Genomic DNA, 20407 nt, shown 5'->3' with positions numbered 1-20407 from the left:
GGCCAAAGAGTGGATAAATAGGGAAGTCAATGCCCCTTTCTTTTGCGTGTTTTGAACTGTGATGGAATGCAGGTCTTGGGGAAGGGAACCCTGAGACTTCTCTGCCCTTCCTTTTGAGTTGTGAAATATGGTGAAAAACCGTTCCCGGAAGAGGGAATCCTGAAACCTCCTGAGTCTTATTTTGTGCTTTGAACTTTGACGGTTTTGAACTTGGGGGAAGAGAACCAAGAGGATTGTTTCCAGACTGTATACTCTTGAACCTGAAACAAAGAAGGGCAACTCTGACGCTTTTTGTGGAACTGTTTTTATACTTGGGTAGTGGGGGTTGCAGGGGTGGCGAGGGAGGGGAAGGTGAAAGTAAAGCTGCACGCTGGAGGAAGCTCAGAAGTTTTGTTGAACACTTTTTGTTTCTTTTGATTATTACATCCCTACACATTGGACTATTACAGCCAGACAAGTTTAACCCTTTGACTCAGACTTTCCTTAGTTTTAGTTAGGTAGGGAAATCCCACCAGTTACCATGCCCATTGTCTGGCCCTGCCTAAAGTGAAAAGAGCCAAAGGACGGGGAATAAGTTTCCCTACGGTAGCGGTGAACCATTGGAACGCCTTTCCCCCCTGATCTTAGAGTGGAAGACTCCTACTGGGACTTCCGCCTAGCCGGTCCCTTGTGGGCAATCATAATTTATTTATTTTTACATTTATAAAGCGCTCACACAGCCATCGAGGCGCTGTTACAGGAATTGTTTGTTTTTCTTAGTTGTGTAATTTTTTTTTTTTTTGTCTTAGTTACGTATTTATAATGCGCTTAAACACCCAGAGGTTTCTAAGCGCGGACCCGGGGATCGAACCTGTGTCGTCTTGTTTCCAAGACGCGTACGCTGACAATATCCTGCATTTCTTCGTTTTATGTCAGCTTGTGAAGCTAATGTATCCTAATAATAATAATAATTAGGCATTTATATAGCGCTACGAACCCTCAGGTATCTGAGCGCGGCTTATTATTACTCACGGTGTGTGGTGCTCATTTATCGACCTGGAAGGATAAGGATGAAAGGCTGAGTTTGGCCCTGCCGGGATTCGAACCTGCGTCAGCAGGCTCTGCACCGATGTCAAAGCGAGCGCTCTACTCGCTGTGCCACTTGACCGGCTGTAACTGGTGTGCAGCAGCAAAGGAAAACATAAATAAAGTTAGGCTTTCAACTATCCTGACATTTAAATTAATAAATATTCTTTTGTTCAACTTGATATCTCTTGTCTGTGTCATACTTCATGAAGCGTTCACATCGCACAGATCGCCCTAAAGTGAAGAGATGTTAGAATACTTTATATCTTTATTTCTGTAGCTTGTGAATCTACATAGATTAAGAGGCTTTGCAGAGTCTGCCATCTGATGGTTGACAAAGGGTATTACATATTTTTTTAATTTGAAAAACTGGGCGTCAGCAGGGGGCGTTCCCTGTATCACTATCCATTTCCTACGTGTACAAGTCCCACAATCCTTCATGCGTTGATGTCCTCATTGTTTTTTTTTTCTGCCAACAATTGGCACCAACTTTGAGATGGAGAGACATTTTCAGTGGCATTTTAAACACAAGGTCAGACAATTCGAGACCAAACACCATGTGAGGGAGGTAGACGATGCCGATAGAAAGCGTTGCCTACAGAATCGAGGTGTACAGCACGGGGGATCAGGGGAGACCTATCTATATATATATTATAGGGCAGTAACTGGATATTTTGGGAAAGATTTGTTAAAAAATGGAAAAAGATATTTAGAAAAACAAAAACCGCTGTTTTCGGCCTACTCCTATTCATTTTCCCATAGATAAAGTGCAATTTGTGGGACGCCATAGCACAAGAATCGCTGGATGGATTTGGACCAAATAAGAAACAATTTGGGCGCAAAGTGTTGACTTAATTTCCTTGAGTGGTTTGGAGTAAAACCGTCCAGTAGTTATTCAAATATACAAAAGAGAAAGGGGTGCCTCCTGCTCCCAAATACTTGTACATATCTCCCAAGGTGCTTTGCAGCTAAGGGAACTTTTCACAAATGAAAATCTGAAATTTTTGTTTTGCTCGATGCAAGCGTTTCCCACGATAACGCCCTTGAAAGGTGAAAATGAAAAGTGCTCAAAAAGCTATTTGGAGGTGGAAAAAGGATGCAATGGCATCAGGCTAGAGGTGGGGAGGGTGAACAAGGACAGTTTGAAGTTGGGGAGTTAGGAGTGCTGTGGGGAGCCAGTTACTTTGAAAACGTTTCAGCTTATTGGGGTATTCCTGCCAGATTCCCACGGCACTAACTTAAGAAGCGCATGGAAAAGAAACTGTGTCACACGAACCACGAATGGAGGTGCACGAGGAGCCGCCCTATTTTGAATTCCATAGCGGTCCCTACGAAATTGCGCTCAAGCTGACCAGCGGGAAAGCAGAACTAGAAGGAGTAGCTGACAAGGAAACCCGCATACAGTGACCAGCAGCTCACAGCAGGGGAGCCGGCTGTAAATCAGCGGCCCAGATGCAATAAGGTAATTCTTGGTAACTTGGGCCTCCCTTTCTTTTCGCTGAACTCTGATAATCCCACGGTAATTATGGTAAAGAAAATCAATACTGTGACCATGATACAGGGACGAAAGAAGAACTTACGTAAGCCACGACTGCCTGTGACTCGTGGAAAAAATGTGGGGTGCATTCAACACTTAGATATGGGAAAACACTTAAAAAGCCATTGAGTACTGAAGGAAATTCTGAGAGGATGCCTTCATTAATCCCCACAAAAACCAAAAGGATTGCCCTGAAACTGTTCAGGGCTGCACTGAGGACGCCGGGTTGAGGACAGCAGTGGACTCGCACATGTTGGAAAGCGTGGCCACGCCAATAAGTGCTTGTATGCGTTCAGATAAAGACAGACCATTGACGATTCTAGGTTTCTTTCCGACTGAGGCCAAAAAGCAAACGACGATTAGTCGTAGATAGGGCTGCGGTAAAAACAGGTGGTATGACTTCCCACGACTCCATCTACATCCATCGATAACAACTAATTGTCTCGGGAGGATAGCTTATGGGCAACGTGCTTGCCTTGGAAGCAAGACCACACAGAGCAACACAGGTTCGATCCTCGGGTCTGTGCTGTTGCATGGCACCCCTGTGAGGGACCATGGTACATTCCACGGTGTTGCGTGGTCACATGGTTACCCATGTGACCAACCTAATAAAAGGACCGAGCCGCTTCCGGCTCGGCAGTCAAGTGTGAACCTGACTCCGCGTGTGTGTGTTGTGCTGCCGCCAGGATGGCGCCTCGCCACGTGTGCTGGGCCCAAGGACGGGGCCCAGCTTGAGGACGGTGCCCCTGCCGGGCAACGCCGTCCCAGTGGGTCCCCAACCATGTGAGGCGGGTTGGGAATGCGACCCCAGCCTGGGTGCCCCCAGAGCCGGGGCCGAGGGGGCCAGGTGGACCTGCCCCCCTGTGTGGAGCTCCGGTGTCCCCGTAGCCGGTGGGATGAACCCCCACCCTTCATCCCGCGGCGTGATCGCCGCACTTCAGTGTGTGGTGTCGGGCGCTACCCGACACGAGTATGGAGCTGCCCGGTGGACCGGAGCAGCCCCCAACAATGGCGACGAGGAAGTCGTCCCTGCGTGCCCGAAGAACGCATGCGGTAGCGGGCCCATCTCCAACTGGGCCCGCAATGGAGGTATGCTGGTGGGCTGCCCGCCCGTCCCCCGAAGGGGAAAGAGTGCCCGCGGCGGTGGCCGCATGGAGAGGGCGCGGTCCTCTTCCCCCACACCCGCCATGGGAGGGAGGAGCGGCGAGGTGCACCAGGAGAGGAGGGGCTGTCCTTCCCCGTGTGGGACAGGGTCTGCGGTGCGCGCCGCGAAGGAGCCAGCTGGGAAGGGGGGCCGCCGTACAGCGTGGGCGGCCCAGAACACGGCGGCGGCGGTGGCCACGTGGGCTTCCCCCCTCCTCCTTTGAAGGGGGACTGCCCGCGGTTTCGGCCGAAATAAACAGGGGCACAGCGGCGTTGCCCGCATGGGGAAGAGGAGCGGCCCCCACGCCAACAGGTGGAGCGGCAGCGGCCGCGGCACAGGGTTGGGGGCAGGGGGCCACCCAGCGGCTGTCGCGGCCGCAGCGGAAGGCGGGCCCATCATCAGCTGGGTCCGCGACAAAAAAATAAAATAAAAAAAAATGGACATTTGTTGCAGGCCCGAATCCAACGGGGCCTGCAAATGAAAGTACAGAGGAAGACGGCCTGTGTGCGAGCCCCACACGGTTCCCAGCCTGGGAGGGGAGCTGCCTGCCCCCTCCCCGTGGGGAGGACGAAGATTTCCTCCGCCACAACTGTACGGGGGAGAGGGGTGCTGCCCCCGTGCCTGCCATCATCACTTGTGGAGCCACGGAGGGCGGCGGGAGCCGTGCGGCGGAGTCTCTGCCCACATACACCCCCCCTGGAAAATGAGACAATGACGCGGACCCGTCACCATCTGGGCCCGTAGGAAAAAGGGGACAAAGGAGGCGGGCCCAGCACCAGCGGGGCTCGCAAGAAAGATGGAGTGCTCGCTCTGAGGAGCAAGCAGAGGAGCTGCCTGCCCCGCCCCTACAGGCAATGAAGCGGCATCCGCCGCAATGGGGGGGGGGTCGACTGCCCTGCTCCCATCTGGGGGGGGGGGGGAGTAGTGGCGGCTGCAGCTGCAACAATGAAGGGGGGCTGCCTGCCTTCCCCCAACGGCAAATAAAGGGCAGGCATGAAGGAGAGGACTGGGGGCGCAGCAGGTGCTGGTGATGGGGGTGTTGGGAGGGGCCTGCAGCTAGGGCACCCTACCACCGGTGTTTGCCTGCCGCCTGCCCCTGGAGAGGAAAGGAGGCGTACGGAGGGGGCCTCCCCCGAAGACTGTGGACTTGGCCGATGTGGCCCCTGGGCCTACCTAGGTGCGGCTTTGCCGGTTTGTTTGCTGTGAAGGTCCTGACCGAACTCTGGTGAGGGTGCGAGCTGGTTTCCGGCGACTCCATGCGCACGGTGGACATCATAATTGCCATTCCCCGGAAGACTGTGAGCCTGCAGACACGGACTTGCTTAAAATGGCCCGGTTAGTGGGCAATGTTGTGTGGTGCGCACCTGTAGACTCGGAGTGCTTTATGTGGTGCCAGTAGCCCTCACTGGTGCCGTTCAGAGACATGAGAGCCACTCACCCAGGTTAATAAAGGGTGTGTAAAGTAGTAGAGTGGCTCAAGTAGTAGTAGTGGTAGTTATGGTGGGATTTTGGGGATTTGTATTTTGTTATGAAAAAGGAGGAGTGTTGCATGGCACCCCTGTGAGGGGCCATGGTACATTCCACAGTGTTGCGTGGTCACATGGTTACCCATGTGACCAACCTAATAAAAGGACCGAGCCGCTTCCGGCTCGGCAGTCAAGAGTGAACCTGACTCCGCGTGTGTGTGTTGTGCTGGCGCCAGGATGGCGCCTCGCCACGTGTGCTGGGCCCAAGGACGGGGCCCAGCTTGAGGACGGTGCCCCTGCCGGGCAACGCCGTCCGGATGGTGCCCCTGCCGGGCAACGCCATCCCAGTGGGTCCCCAACCATGTGAGGCGGGTTGGGAATGCGACCCCGGCCTGGGTGCCCCCAGAGCCGGGGCCGAGGGGGCCAGGTGGACCTGCCCCCCTGTGTGGGGCTCCGGTGTCCCCGGAGCCGGTGGGATGAACCCCCACCCTTCATCCCGCGGCGTGATCGCCGCACTTCAGTGTGTGGTGTCGGGCGCTACCCGACACGAGTATGGGGCTGCCCGGTGGACCGGAGCAGCCCCCAACACGTGCTTAGGAACCTCTGGGTATTAAGCGCGTTATAAATAACCTATCATATCAAGCCATTATTAAAACTATGGGCCTCATTACACGGTAGGCGGAGAACCATGGCGCTATTAGCGCCATGGTTCATGCCGGTAAAATACCGGCACCGCCTTGGTGGAAAGGGGAATTACCGCCCCATTCCAAGGTTGGCCGGGCGGTAATTCCCCCTTCCACCATTGCCCTTCCCCATTCCCATTTTTGCCCCATAGGGCATAATGGGAATGGGGAAGGTGCTAATTACGGCACCGCAAATTGCGGTACCGTAATTAGCTCCCTGGTCCCTTTGCGGGTTGGTTTTTAACGCCTGCAAAAAGCAGGCGTTAAATTCTCCAACCCGCAAAGGGACCTCGTAGTAAGGCGGTAAGGATTTACCGGTACCGGTATTTTACCAGTACCGGTATTTTACCGGTACCGGTAAATCCTTACCACCTACCGTGTAATGAGGCCCTATGTCTGAACTTAGGGAAAACGCTTCTAAGGTGGCGCTTTCGGACCCTAAGAGTACTGCAAATAAAAATCTTTCCCTTACTCCAGACTAAGAATTCAATCATCCTCACCTGGTGACTTTTCTAATTCCCCAAATAGAGGAATTATCAATGAGACACAGGCACCACTAAATGGAATGGGATGCTACATTTGCTGCTTGCAACACACTGCTTCAAGAATGTCGCATAACCACGACGGGCACGGGGTTGCGATTTATCCTTACTCTCGGACTATGGTACGTACGCACGCCGCCATCATTACCCTCAAGTTCTTCAAACATACAGGAGGGTTCCAATGCGCCAATTGGATTGCATTTAGGTACGATGGAGGATAATTGTGGAAAGAAAACAGAGTGCACACATAGAAGGCAAAAAAGAAGCATCCTGTATACAAAAAATAAAACAGCCAAGAAGCTAAAAAAAGAAAGGATAAACACCCAGGTTCTAGCACAGAGTAGGAGCCAAGGACAGACCTGTGTTGAAGGTAAAGACTGCTATATAATCACCCAAACCATTATTAACAAAGGCAAACATTTGAAAGCATGCAAAACACATGTTAATCAACGACTAGCTAAGTGGCTCCAGCCAGCAGAGACTGATCAGGCCTTACAACCGGAGGCCGTGTGTGAAGGGTAGATGCCTACGCGTAATTCTCGGCCTCAGCCTAAGACGACATCCTCATCATTAATAACAAGAGGGGCAACAGAACGTAGGGTAGAAAAAGGTAGTGAACTATGAAGCTGACGAAAAGAGCACAAATGTACAATAAGATTGTTTGTTTGTTTATTTGTTGAGCGCACCGAGCCCTGAGGCATCTGGGCGCTTTGCTTACATGTTAGTTACATACATTTATAATTACAAATTACAAAATTGGCATAGGTGTAGAGAAGAACAGCAATGGTACAGTGGTGTAGCTGGGCTATGCATTATATATGTAAAATTACATGTTTACAAATAGTTAGGAAGCTGTACAAATCCTGGTCGACTAGTTGAGAAGCAGTTTCAATATGGCCGGTTTCACAGAGCTATTGCTTTCTTGTTTGTGCAGCCAGGGGCGTTGCTAGGGGGGGGCTAAGGGGGCTATAGCCCCTGATCTTTTGGTTGTAGCCCCGGATAGAATCTCAGGAGCTACAACCAAAAGGCTAGCTAGCCCCCAGTCCCAACAGTACCAACATCAGCTTAGCCCCAGGTCTTTTCCAGACCTAGCAACTCCCTTGTCTGCAGCCATAGCTTTGCATTCTTTCTCAACCTGTGGGAAGAGGGTTCAGATCGTAGTGTTAGCGGGAGAGTATTCCAGCTTTTGGCAGCTAATACCGGGAAGCTAATCCCTTCTGCTCTTTACAGACTGTGCCTAGGTATCTTAAGGTAGTGTGTCTGAGCAGATTGCGTGGGTCGGGCAGATGCGTTGCATGATATACTGTTTGTCAAATATGTGGGTGCTCTGTTGGCGAGGCACCATGCAACATGCAAGACACTCAATGCAGGCATACATATGATACAGTGTGGAGCACCCAGAGCGGGCACTCAAATGCAGGGGATACGTATGACACAATGTGGAGCGCTCAGAGCGGGTGCATCCGTGTTATACCATAAATATTACAAATGCAGGGCATACATATGACATAGTATGGAGCACTCAGGGCGGGGACTCAAATGCAAGGCATACGTATGACATAGTATGGAGCACTCAGGGCGGGGACTCAAATGCAGGGCATACGTATGACATAGTATGGAGCACTCAGGGTGGGGACTCAAATGCAAGGCATACGTATGACATAGTATGGAGCACTCAGGGCGGGGACTCAAATGCAAGGCATACGTATGACATAGTATGGAGCACTCAGGGCGGGGACTCAAATGCAAGGCATACGTATGACATAGTATGGAGCACTCAGGGCGGGGACTCAAATGCAAGGCATACGTATGACATAGTATGGAGCACTCAGGGCGGGGACTCAAATGCAAGGCATACGTATGACATAGTATGGAGCACTCAGGGCGGGGACTCAAATGCAAGGCATACGTATGACATAGTATGGAGCACTCAGGGCGGGGACTCAAATGCAGGGCATACGTATGACATAGTATGGAGCACTCAGGGCGGGGACTCAAATGCAGGGCATACGTATGACATAGTATGGAGCACTCAGGGCGGGGACTCAAATGCAGGGCATACTTATGACATAGTATGGAGCACTCAGGGCGGGGACTCAAATGCAAGGCATACGTATGACATAGTATGGAGCACTCAGGGCGGGGACTCAAATGCAAGGCATACGTATGACATAGTATGGAGCACTCAGGGCGGGGACTCAAATGCAAGGCATACGTATGACATAGTATGGAGCACTCAGGGCGGGGACTCAAATGCAAGGCATACGTATGACATAGTATGGAGCACTCAGGGCGGGGACTCAAATGCAGGGCATACGTATGACATAGTATGGAGCACTCAGGGCGGGGACTCAAATGCAGGGCATACGTATGACATAGTATGGAGCACTCAGGGCGGGGACTCAAATGCAAGGCATACGTATGACATAGTATGGAGCACTCAGGGCGGGGACTCAAATGCAAGGCATACGTATGACATAGTATGGAGCACTCAGGGCGGGGACTCAAATGCAGGGCATACGTATGACATAGTATGGAGCACTCAGGGCGGGGACTCAAATGCAAGGCATACGTATGAGATAGTATGGAGCACTCAGGGCGGGGACTCAAATGCAAGGCATACGTATGACATAGTATGGAGCACTCAGGGCGGGGACTCAAATGCATTATAACCTAAATATTACAAAATGTACGGCATACATATAATACAGTGTGGAGCACCCAGAGCAGAGGCTCAAATGCAGGGCATACGCATGGTTCGATTCAAAGCGCTCAGATCGGTAACATCTGCGTTGGTATACAATGGAGCTTATATAATGCAGGTACAAAGAATTCCGTATGGGACATATGACGGTCAAAATGCTGATCATGTGGTGTGAGACGTGGCTGAGGCAGAGACCCAGTCGTTTCATGCGGGCCTGTTTGAGGCAGTTGGAGTAGATACACTGAAGGCTCTTTGCATCAGTCGGTACAGTGATCGACTTGCAGTAGTGTTTTTAGTGCTAGACAGTGGGTGGCATGAAGGGGTCGTGGAACCGTAGAGGATGTGGCATCGCTGTGGTGCGGTATAGTGGTTAGTTTCTGAAACTGATGTAGGATGGTAATACGAGGGTAGGTAGAAGGACAGCAGGTAGCTTACCCTAATACGTGAGGTTGATGTTGGCGGTGTTTAGGCCAGCGCGGCTGGCCCTTCGGCACCATTTCGGCCTGGACAGGCCCAGACAGGGAACGACCTTATGTAGTAGGCCTTAGGAGTGAGCCATCCGGTGACGCTCTACCTGTTAAATACTTGAATCAGCCAATCCACAGCTGATAACGTTGCCTTGCAACGTGTAAACAAAGCGGGTGCTGCCATTTTATCTCAGCGAACTTGCGAGTTGCTGGCCTAAGCCAGGGCTTGTTAGGCAATGCAGGGGGGGGTGCCTGCATGGAACTATGAGGGAGATATTCTATCGGCTATTGCTACAATCATCAAGCTTACCTTGGTAGAGCGCAATTGCTGGGCGCGCGTTCATGATACATCCGCATCTGACAGATAGGCTGGTAGGGCTCCTGCCTTTTCCGAGGCTGTTGCTGCTACTGCTGCTGGTCGTGGAGATTCCTATCCTAATGGTGATCAACAAAGATTTGGCACAGAGAAGGATAGTTGATAATGCAAAATAGGAGCAGCACCACAGAAGGTGACAACACACCCCAAGCAGAATTCCTAAGTGATAAACTACGCCTACATCAAACGACAAGAACACTGAGATCAAGCACCGACATCCGCCTGGAGCCAAAACCCTATAACAGAAGAAAACTCAGAGGATCCTCCTTCTCTCACCAGGCACTGAAAACCTGGAATGACCTACCTAAAAATATACGGAACACAACAAACCACCTAACATTCAGGAAACTCCCCAAATCATGGCTCTTCACAGCGTAACACAGCGTAACCACAACAGCGACGCACTATAAATGCGCACCCCATTAAAACAACACTGAAAATAATGCCAATCTCGGCCACTCTAAAATGGACAACCACTGAACCCAAAGAACCGACCACATGACAGACCATAAGAAATCATGAGATATAGCCATAAAAGGAGACCTCCAGAGACTAATCACATACTCAGACCCGGACGAGAGCCTAAATGACTCACCCACTCTCCCGGACGTACCATATCCGAACCGGCAGACACATTCAGATAATAAGTTTGAGAGGAGTCCGCTACACCATCCCCAGCACCCAAGGAGGAGAATAGACACCCAACCCACGTTAATCAATCCATCAGCATTAGAACACCTACAGAACTGGCTAGAATAGAACGGCGAGGAGTAATCAGAACACTTGCAAAGCGTGTTAGAACAGCACAGGGAGCCCCCACACAAACCAAACCCTGCCAGGCGTAGCCCTTTTGCCCACCCTGATGAAATTGGGAGGACTGGCAAGTGCCACACTCGGACAGATTCCTGAACTTCTGCTAACCTTCATACAACCGACTAACAAAAAAACTCAGCATTTCTGCAAAGTTATCTCACTCAAAAATCTCACACAACCATCTCTCGCACAACAACCCGCACGCACTTCACAACACCGCAACAACACATAAGCAACACCAACAGCACACGAGGACTGGCATCGACCCAATACTCGCACCAAAGCTCAGCACCCGGTGTATACCGAGTTGAAACTGCCAACAGAACACCACTCCTCTCACTATCCTACTCCCACTTCACCTACTAACCCATCCCACCTTCCCATTTACAGATCCGCCAGAGCGCCTGGGGACCAACTGCATTGGTGACGGTGCACGGTACAAATACCTTTAACATTTAACATAAATGCATCCTTTTATCGGAAATAGATACTTCTGCCAATAGTCCCTTCCTGAATAGATCAAACTTCCTAAAGTTGCTACATCTGATCCCTGAACTAAGTATTAGAACATCGGGAGATGTAAAGAATGTAAGAATGTGGACCTGCCAAAATTGGGAAGTACTACCAACTGGGTGGTGGTAACATTCGTTTCACCTATCTTTGTTCTTGTTTAGATGCCATTTTTGCAACTGAAAATATAATTACAAAGAAAATTAAACCTGAGGCACAGTTTAACAATATCAGTGACCATGCAGCACTAAGAGCCAGTCTGGTATTTCCCGGCGTGAGGACTGAAAAGTCCTTAGCCGCTTTAGCAGCAGTCAATATCCAAGGCAATCGAATAAGATGGACTGTTGCCAATATAGATCTGGCAAACAAATTGTTGAATAAAAGGTCTCAACAGCTTGGAGGGTGGGTTGCTGACCATTCGGCAGTCATCTCAGACTCCGCACAAAAGATAATTGAGGCTGTGAAATGAGGCAAAAGAACTCACTTTGTTACAAACTGTAAAAGGAGCTTCTACGGTGTTGTGATAAACAAGATAAAGAACCAACATTGTAGAAGCCAGCGCTAGGTAAGGAAATGCACTGGCATTAAAAAAACTCCAGACCAAATACAGATCCTATGCAACATAAATCAAACAAAAACTCTAGCAATTGGCTGATGATGTATAGATTGATCAGTACCAAGGATGCTAAGTGTTTCTATCAGCTTTATCGCTCTCATATACCAAAATGCTCCTCGCAAGAACATGTGAATATAATGGAAGTGTCCTAGGTAGAACACTTCAGTGAAACCTTCCCTATAGTTTGATAGTTTGATAGTTTATTTATGTAGCACCTATGCACAATGTGTTTCAAAGCACTTCAAGGAAGGGAGGGGGAAAAATACAGTGAACATTCTTACAAGTCCTTGATAGATTCAGAATGTGAAAAAATCAGCTATCATAATCAGCCTGGAGACATTTCAGATAGTGTAAGTGCTAAGACAATGATGAGGAGGGGAGGAGGGGAGAGGGAATGAGACAGACAAGCTGCTACATTACTATGCCTGACGACAATTGAGGTAGTCCCAGAATTTAACAAGAGGGAGGGGGGGTTAGGAGGGTATTGGAAAAAAGGAGAAGGAGAAGAACAGAACAAAGTACTATTTTACTAGGCCTGACGACAATTCAGATAGTGCTGGAGGGGACAAGGAGGGTGGTAACAAATGGGGTAGGGATGGCAAACAAGCTGATATCAAATAGGTCAGGAGGACATAAATGAAAGAGTAAAAGCAAATTGACAATGATAGGGAGGGGAAGAGGGGTGGGTGAGAGAATCAGACAGACAAGGGGCTACATTACTATGCCTGACGAAAATTGAGGTAGTGTCGGAGTTTGACAAGAGGAGAGTGGGGGAGGGGTAGCAGGGATTGGAGTAAGAGAGAGGGAGAAGAACAAAACAAGAGACTACCATACTAGGCCTGACAACATTTCAGATACGGCTGGATGGGGCAAGGTGGGTGAGAACAAAAGGTGGGGGGGACAAACAAGCGGCTAACAAACCAGTCAGGTGACGTATTTGAAAAACGTACGTGCTAAGGGTGGGGGACACAGACAATGACAGGGGCAGGGGAGTGGTGACACAGACAGCATCACAGAGGGGCTGGGAAGGGGATGGGGACACAGACAGCATCATGGGGGGCAGGGGAGGGTGGACACATAAAACATCACGGGGCTGGGCAGGGGAGGGAGGGAGGGCACATACAACATCACAGGGGCCTGGGCAGGGGAGGGTGGACACAGACAGCATCACAGGGGGCTGGGCATTGGAGGGAGGACAAAGACAGCATCACAGGGGGGCTGGGCAAGGGAGGGGGGAAACATACAATATCACAGGGGCTGAGGAGGGGAGGAGGGACACGGACAGCATCACAGGAGGACTGGGGAGGGGGGACACGGACAGCATCACGGGTGGCTGGGCACGGGAGGGGGTCACGGACAGCATCACAGGGGGCTGGGCAGGGCAAGGGGGACACGTACAACATCAGGGGGGGCTGGGCAGTGGAGGGGGAGACAGACGCGCATCACGGGGGCTGGGCAGGGTAGGACGACACAGACAGAATCATGGGGGGATGGGCAGGGGAGACACAGACAGCATCACAGGGGGCTGGGCAGGGGAAGGGGACACGGATAGCATCACGGGGGGCTGGGCAGGGGACGGGGACACTAACAGCATCACGGCAGGCTGGGCAGGGGAGGGCGGACACATACAGCATCATGGGGAGCTGGGCAGGGGTGGGGGACAAGGACAGCATCACAGGGGGCTGGGCAGGAGTGGGGGACATGGACAGCATCATGGGGGCTGGGCAGGGGGGACACATACAACATCATGGGGGGCAGGGGCAGCGTTACAGAAGCGGACAGGGTGCTGATGGGGGCCTTGAGAGTGGGCCTTGTGAGGAGGGCCGGCCTTCTCATTGGCCCAGATGTAGAAGGCCAGGGCCAATCCAAGGTCCCCAGCAGCAGTAGAGTAGGCACTCTGGTGCAGGACAAAGGACACAGCCATCTTGAAAGGCCATTTAGAGGCTGAGCACGCAGAGCCACTATGCTTAGGACAGGATCCACCCCGATCAGGACATTTAATAGTTGATGAGGAGAACATGTATCAACTGATCATAAAATCAAAGTCCTCCAGGTCTGGAAAATTTACCAAATGCAGTGATAAAAAGGGACCCGACATTATGGTCGAAATTCTTTTTCCAAGCTTTCAGGGCCATTTTTAGATCTGGTATGGTGCCTGACAGCTGGCGATCCTCTGTTCTTGTTGCTGTCCACAAAAAAGGTGTAAGAGACGACCCAAGAATTACAAGCTGCTGGCGATGTTGGATGCCAACAGTAAAATCTTTGCAAAGATACTCTTGAGGGATTTGGATAGATGGAGTGAAAGCAGAGGCTTGCTAGATATGATTCAAACAGGGTTTCACAAGGGCTGTGGAACTGTGCATTGAATTTGAGCTATTAAGCTTATATTAGCTGAGATTGAGAGGGGCATGCCTCTATGTGGCCCTTGTGGACTATTCCTGCACATTTCATCGGCTTGAAGTACTAGATTGTGGGGAAACCTAACATCGTGGTGGGGTATAGATCAAACACTCTTGCATTTCATAAAGGAACTATATAGGGACAGCAAAGTAACAGCTAGAACTAATCTAGCTGGTTCACTTACTCCCCCAATAAGCACCAACTTGGGGTTAAAACAAGGTTGCGCCCTTGCACCATCATTATATAATCTGTATGTAAGTGATTTACCTAGAGCGCTGCAGAAATGTAAAAATGATCCCCTGAAACTAGCTGGTCCACCCGTGCCTTTCCTCTGCTATGCCGATGATACAGTTGTCATGGATCAGACCCCTCTAGGGTTGCGAATATCATTGGCAGGGTTAGAAAAATATGCAGAGGAAAATGGACGAACCATCCACCAAAATAAAACCAAGGTTATGATACTGGGAAGGAAGCGTCCATGCACTTGCGCGATCTGAATGACACAAGGCCTAGTAAGATCGTTGTTTTGTCCTCCCTCTGTTTCCCCCCTCCTTGTCTTGTCGCGCCTAGAAACACTTGTGCACAGGCGCGTTATAAATGCCATGTCATATCAAAGAAGCCCTAAATTTACTTGGTTTTTGGGAGAGACCAAGTTGGAAGTGGTTGATTCATACATATACTTGGGGTCTCCCATATTGACATCTCCAAGTATTAGTGCTTATAAGTCGCCGGCACAAATCACGATCCTTGGCAGATGGCAGGTCATTAAAACGTATGTGTTCAGGAATTGTGGGGGAGGCATTGAGGCCATGCGTGAGGTATATACAAAAGGTATGGTGCCCGCGGTAGTGTATGCCTTGGAAACCTTTGCGGAAAGACATGTGGGATGGTTGGACCAGATAGAGGGTAGACTCTTGCGATCTATCTCAGGGAGTCCCCCAGTCAGTCCCGGTAGAGGCCTTGTACCTCGAACTTGGATTAATTTAACTGATAACACGAAGGAAGATTGCTAGGTGCCTCTTATACATAAGAACAATGTATAAAGTACAGGTGGCCCCCATTCTAAGAAACACCTTGGTTGATGACTCAAGATGGTTAACTGGGAGAGCCAAAGGAACACTGATTAATCTTGTCTACGCTGAGTTAAGCTCCACAGTTATTAAGCACTTTGACAAAATAGATCTGGTACTAGCAGAGGCAAAAGAGACAGATCAGTTTAAAAAAAAACTCAAGTTAAAAGTGGAAAGTGTGGAACAAATGAGTAAAAAGCGGCGATATAACGAATATATAAAACAGGCTTTTCCTCTAAACACTGCACAGAGTTACCTGACAAAATGGTCCAGTATAAAATTACGAAGATGCTTAAATATACTGCCAGTGCAAGATGATATTGGTGCATGGGTGGGGGGGGGAATACCCAGAGACAAACGGCTATGTAGACTATGTTCTGCCTAAATACAAATCCTGCGACACGCTCTTACTGTCTGCAAAGTATTACTTCTCCAGTATGGGAAAGGTTTTCAGGAGTTTTTAAGTAGGGAAAAGGGATATCTCTCGGACCAATTCTGGTCCACGATCTACATGGGTAACTCATTGGCCATTGCGGCTTTCCACATATGAGGTGAATTCCCAGGCAAATTCAAATCGATTATTGTTTAATTTCCAGGCTCGCCTGCATGTGTCATTTTTATATTTTGTACATTTCTGATATGGAAATGGCATTTATGCATTTAAATGATGTATATAAATTAATGTGTAGATATATGTATGAAATTAATGTTTCATATCTGTTTTTACATGTGTAATAGACATGCCAAAAACATGTACATTTAATAAAAATAAAAATAATTTTTAAAAACAATTGGTGCAACATATATAAGAAAAGGAAGAGGATTTTGCGCTCTAAGACTCTGAAAGTTCTGTTTATTTAAGCAAATCCAACAATTGAATCCTGTGTCAAAGAATATGTTCTCGCTTCTTAGTGGAAGTTTATTATATTTCGATATGGGTCGTCAATATAGATCTTCATGGTAAAATTTGTCATCAATGGTTACATCATCACTCCCTACCATAGGGTTGACTCAGAAGATACATGCAGAAAGCCACTCAATTATTGTATTTAATCCTGCCACCTATCCTATGTTTCTTTCTGCGTAACACAGGAAGCCTCTTCACAGAGGGTGGGTCATATTTTCTGATGTTACTGATGAAATAAGTAGCACCAGCACCTAGGTAAGCATGGAGAGTCATATAAGCAGGGATTTTAAGTCGGCTTTAGCCTACGGGGAGCCAATGCCGGGCTTTCAGAGAAGGGGTGATGTCATTGGTAGGAACAGACTTTAGGGAGGCATTGTTAGTCATTGGCCCGACACAGGTGGAGAAAAGGTTAAATGTCTTGAGAAGAGGAAGATGGTAATGGAATTTGTTATTTAATCAGTAGAGGAGTTTTTTTTATTTAAATCATGCTCCACCATCTGATGGTGGAAATGTCTGTTGAACATAAAGTTATTTTCCAGCATGACATGTCTTCCCCTTTCTATTTTGCTCAGGATAAATCCCGATGTGTCTTGGCACACTGTGCCCGGGCTGCCATGATCCATGCAGAGGATGTGCTGTTTACCACCGCAGGATCAGGACTCACACCTGTGCATGTGGCCGTGCTGAGGGGGGATGAAGGCGGTAAAATCCTGGCCTGTGGAGGCACGGGGACTGAAGCGAACATGGATGAGCTGAGAAACCTCCCCAAGAACATAGGAGTGAGCAGTGAGTAACCGGCCACACTCGAGCAGAGATCTCTTCTGGAGAGGACCAGGGGTGGACTGGCCTTTAGGGAACTCTGGAGATTTCCCGGTGGGTCTCTGCACCCTGGGCCTCTTTTCTGTGGTATTTCCAAATTTCCTCATAGGAAAAGCATTGGGCTTGCTGAAAATGTGTCATATACGGCCACTTTGAGCTTTATTTCCAGGGCCTCTTTTGGTCCCCAGTAATTATTTCCAGGGCCTCTTTTAGTTCCCATTCCAGCCCTGGAGAGGACTAAGGATTTGCTTTGGTGTGGAGTAATTTTGCAGTCTCTCTCTCTCTCTCTCTCTCTCTCTCTCTCTCTCTCTCTCTCTCATGCCAGTGACTCCCATTGAGATATGTGGTGAGCCAGAAAGAGAACTCAGACAGTGAAACGTTGATACGAATAGCAGTGTGTAAAAAACTCCTCACCGGACCCCATTGCTTTAAGGGACTTCCCTTTCTTTCAAACGTAAAGTTAAGGTGCTCGTCAGGCGGCTTCACCAAAATAATCCTTCCAAACCTATACTATCAAACTGGCCCTACCACTAGAGAAAACAAAGGAACAATATCTGTAGGAATCAGCAGATGGACTCGGTTTGCTCGGGCAGCCGACTTCTTTCCCCCAAACAAATGTTTATATCCAACTTAGATCTTCTCTGGTTCCCCCCTCGTGGGACTCTGGGCCACAGTCTACTTAAAAAAAAAGTCTTACAGTCTGATGAGATGGAGGGGATATTTATCCTGCCTTCGCTGGCCTTGCCCCCTTATGCAAGTATTGGTTTCTTAGTCTCAACATTCACAAATAAAGCATTAGTTATGTTTCACTGAAATAACAATGGTGATTTCGTCAGTTTCTCCCACTTTCGTTGAACAAACCTTCTAACTTTATATCCTATATTTTGTATTCGGTTCTGGGGTATGCCGAGTGACTTAATTTCAGGAGGATATCTGGTGATCTCTCCTGCATCTATTGAGGTGTTTTCCCATTTAGCTCACTGTGTGCAAATATCCCTGTGATGGTATGCAGCCGACTACAACTTATATAGGACCCACTAGCTCTTCCTGTGTCCCCCTTCACGAGTACTCAGGATCCCTCTACGGATTTCACATTCAACTCTCTAAAATAATGATTTCATTCATCCCTTTTGCTGGACTTGTGTATCATTCTCTTTCATTTCTGAATTATTTTTGTAACACGTACTCCCCTCCTTCAGCTAATTGACTCTAGCGCGTAACTGTATCTTGGAATCACAGCGCTTTGCGCTCCCTTTTTGGTGGTGGGGAATATGACCACTGCTACCCTCTCCAACTTTCCCACAATGTGCCTGGGATCCCGGGGTCTTCTCTCCTTGGAGGGGCGGTTGCTCCGGCGAATGCTTCTTTCTCTGCACGATTAGGGTTTCTTGAGTCCAGCTACCTTCTGCCTCAGCGTCTTGTTCCCTGCAGCATCTGATGGTGCTCTTGGTTTGAGAGCTATGCGCCTCGCTGCCCCAGCATCTCTGGATTCAGCTGCATTCCGTGGTCCTCTAGCCCACCATGTAGCATTGGTGGTCCTGCCACCAGTGGGCGTCGGTTCTGTGCGATGGCAGCAGTGTCCACTCTGTGGGTCAAGTCTCTGCTTGCTGGTGTTTGTGGTTGCTAATTGTGTACTTTATTTGTAGTTTTCCACAATGAGAAGCACCATCCCATTGGTTTTGTGAATTTAAGTTTTGGGCAGGTTCAACAACACATTAGTTCCGGCCAGAGGTCATGGCCAGTCATCACAATGATCACTTCCCCTGTAGGCTAAAAACATGGAATTTAAGGGAGATCCCATTGTCTTCTGAGATCAGGAATCCTTGTCTCCCAAGAGGGAGTCGCTCCCAGTGAGATCCCCATTGGCCAAACCCCTATGGACGGTTTTGCGCAGCAGGCTTACCTCCTTAGTCTCAAAGGGGTGGGCTCCCCCTTGGGGAGAAGGGACAGATTCCCTGGATTAGTTACAGACGTCAATGGAAACATTGATGCAAGCCAGTTCTCAGCGAGTTATGCAAGAAATTAAATACTTTGTATTTGTATTTGTATTTGTTTATTTATAACGCGCACCATCCGGCCCGGGGGCATCAGGGCGCAACTTAAGCATATATACATACAAGGTTATATACATACATAATTATAAACATGTGAATGTGCAAACATGAATATATACATAAATTACAATAAAAGTTAACAGGTAAGGGTGCCTTAGTTCTGATCGAAGAGCCATGATTTCGTTTTTAGCTTGAAGGTGTTAAACGAGCCCCCTTGTGACTGTCTTTTTTTAATATAATGGTTTTCTAGCTTGGTGACAGGGAGGGTATTCCACAGCTTGGAGGCAAGGACAGGTAAGCTCGTACCCCCGCTTTTTGGAGTTTGAACGGTACTTCAAGTATATAGCGCAGTAGCCAGGGAGAATCATTATTCCTAAAGATAAAGGTTGTTTGTGTCTCTCCTTGATCCACTGCTCCTAAAATGGAAGGTAACTTTGACTAGGTTGAGTGCTTCTACCGTTTACTAGGAGGCTTGGTGCCATGATGGAAGCACCGTGGGTATGCTACACCATTTCTGAAAGCACGTAATATGGTGGCGACCTGGGGTCTGAGCATGTAATGGAAACCTAGTATTTCTTCTAGGATTAGACCGTGTGGCTACCTGTTTCCTGTTACCATTACAGTAAGTCTATACGTACACTGCTCTGCCCTCCACTCTCAGATGCTGCATGCATGGATTCACGCATCACGCACTGTGTACAGATGTCTGCTCTTAGCAGCCCTGTGATGAAATGACTCTGCTCTGCACAAGTGCAGGGATGAGTAAGGGATCAAGATCCTACTCCGTCCCACACAGCTACTTAACCAGCAGTGTTCCCAATCATAAAGGTGAAACGAGCACGGCTACTAAACCAGCACTGATCCAATCATAAAGGTGAAACGAGCACGGCTACTAAACCAGCACTGATCCCAATCATAAAGGTGAAACGAGCACGGCTACTAAACCAGCAGTGATCCCAATCATAAAGGTGAAACGAGCACGGCTACTAAACCAGCAGTGATCCCAATCATAAAGGTGAAACGAGCATGGCTACTAAACCAGCACTGATCCCAATCATAAAGGTGAAACGAGCACGGCTACTAAACCAGCAGTGATCCCAATCATAAAGGTGAAACGAGCACGGCTACTAAACCAGCACTGATCCCAATCATAAAGGTGAAACGAGCACGGCTACTAAACCAGCAGTGATCCCAATCATAAAGGTGAAACGAGCACGGCTATTAAACCAGCACT

The 20407-nt window shown here is 48.9% G+C and overlaps 1 protein-coding gene across 1 annotated transcript in view; it reads left to right on the top strand.

Moving 5' to 3' along the window:
* Window positions 1-20407, top strand: part of LOC138528680 (putative methyltransferase NSUN7) — a 379481-nt gene that overhangs the window by 207233 nt on the left and 151841 nt on the right. The window contains exon 6 of the mRNA XM_069640537.1: window positions 16873-17086. Coding sequence (XP_069496638.1) covers window positions 16873-17086 — 214 coding nt within the window. The remainder of the gene's footprint in view (window positions 1-16872; window positions 17087-20407) is intronic.

This window comes from Ambystoma mexicanum, chromosome 7q (assembly GCF_040938575.1).
Source record: "Ambystoma mexicanum isolate Mex_15411 chromosome 7q, UKY_AmexF1_1, whole genome shotgun sequence".
NCBI lineage: Eukaryota > Metazoa > Chordata > Amphibia > Caudata > Ambystomatidae > Ambystoma > Ambystoma mexicanum.
The sequence above is the reverse complement of the archived record's forward strand: the minus strand, read 5'-3'. Positions and strand labels throughout refer to the sequence as shown.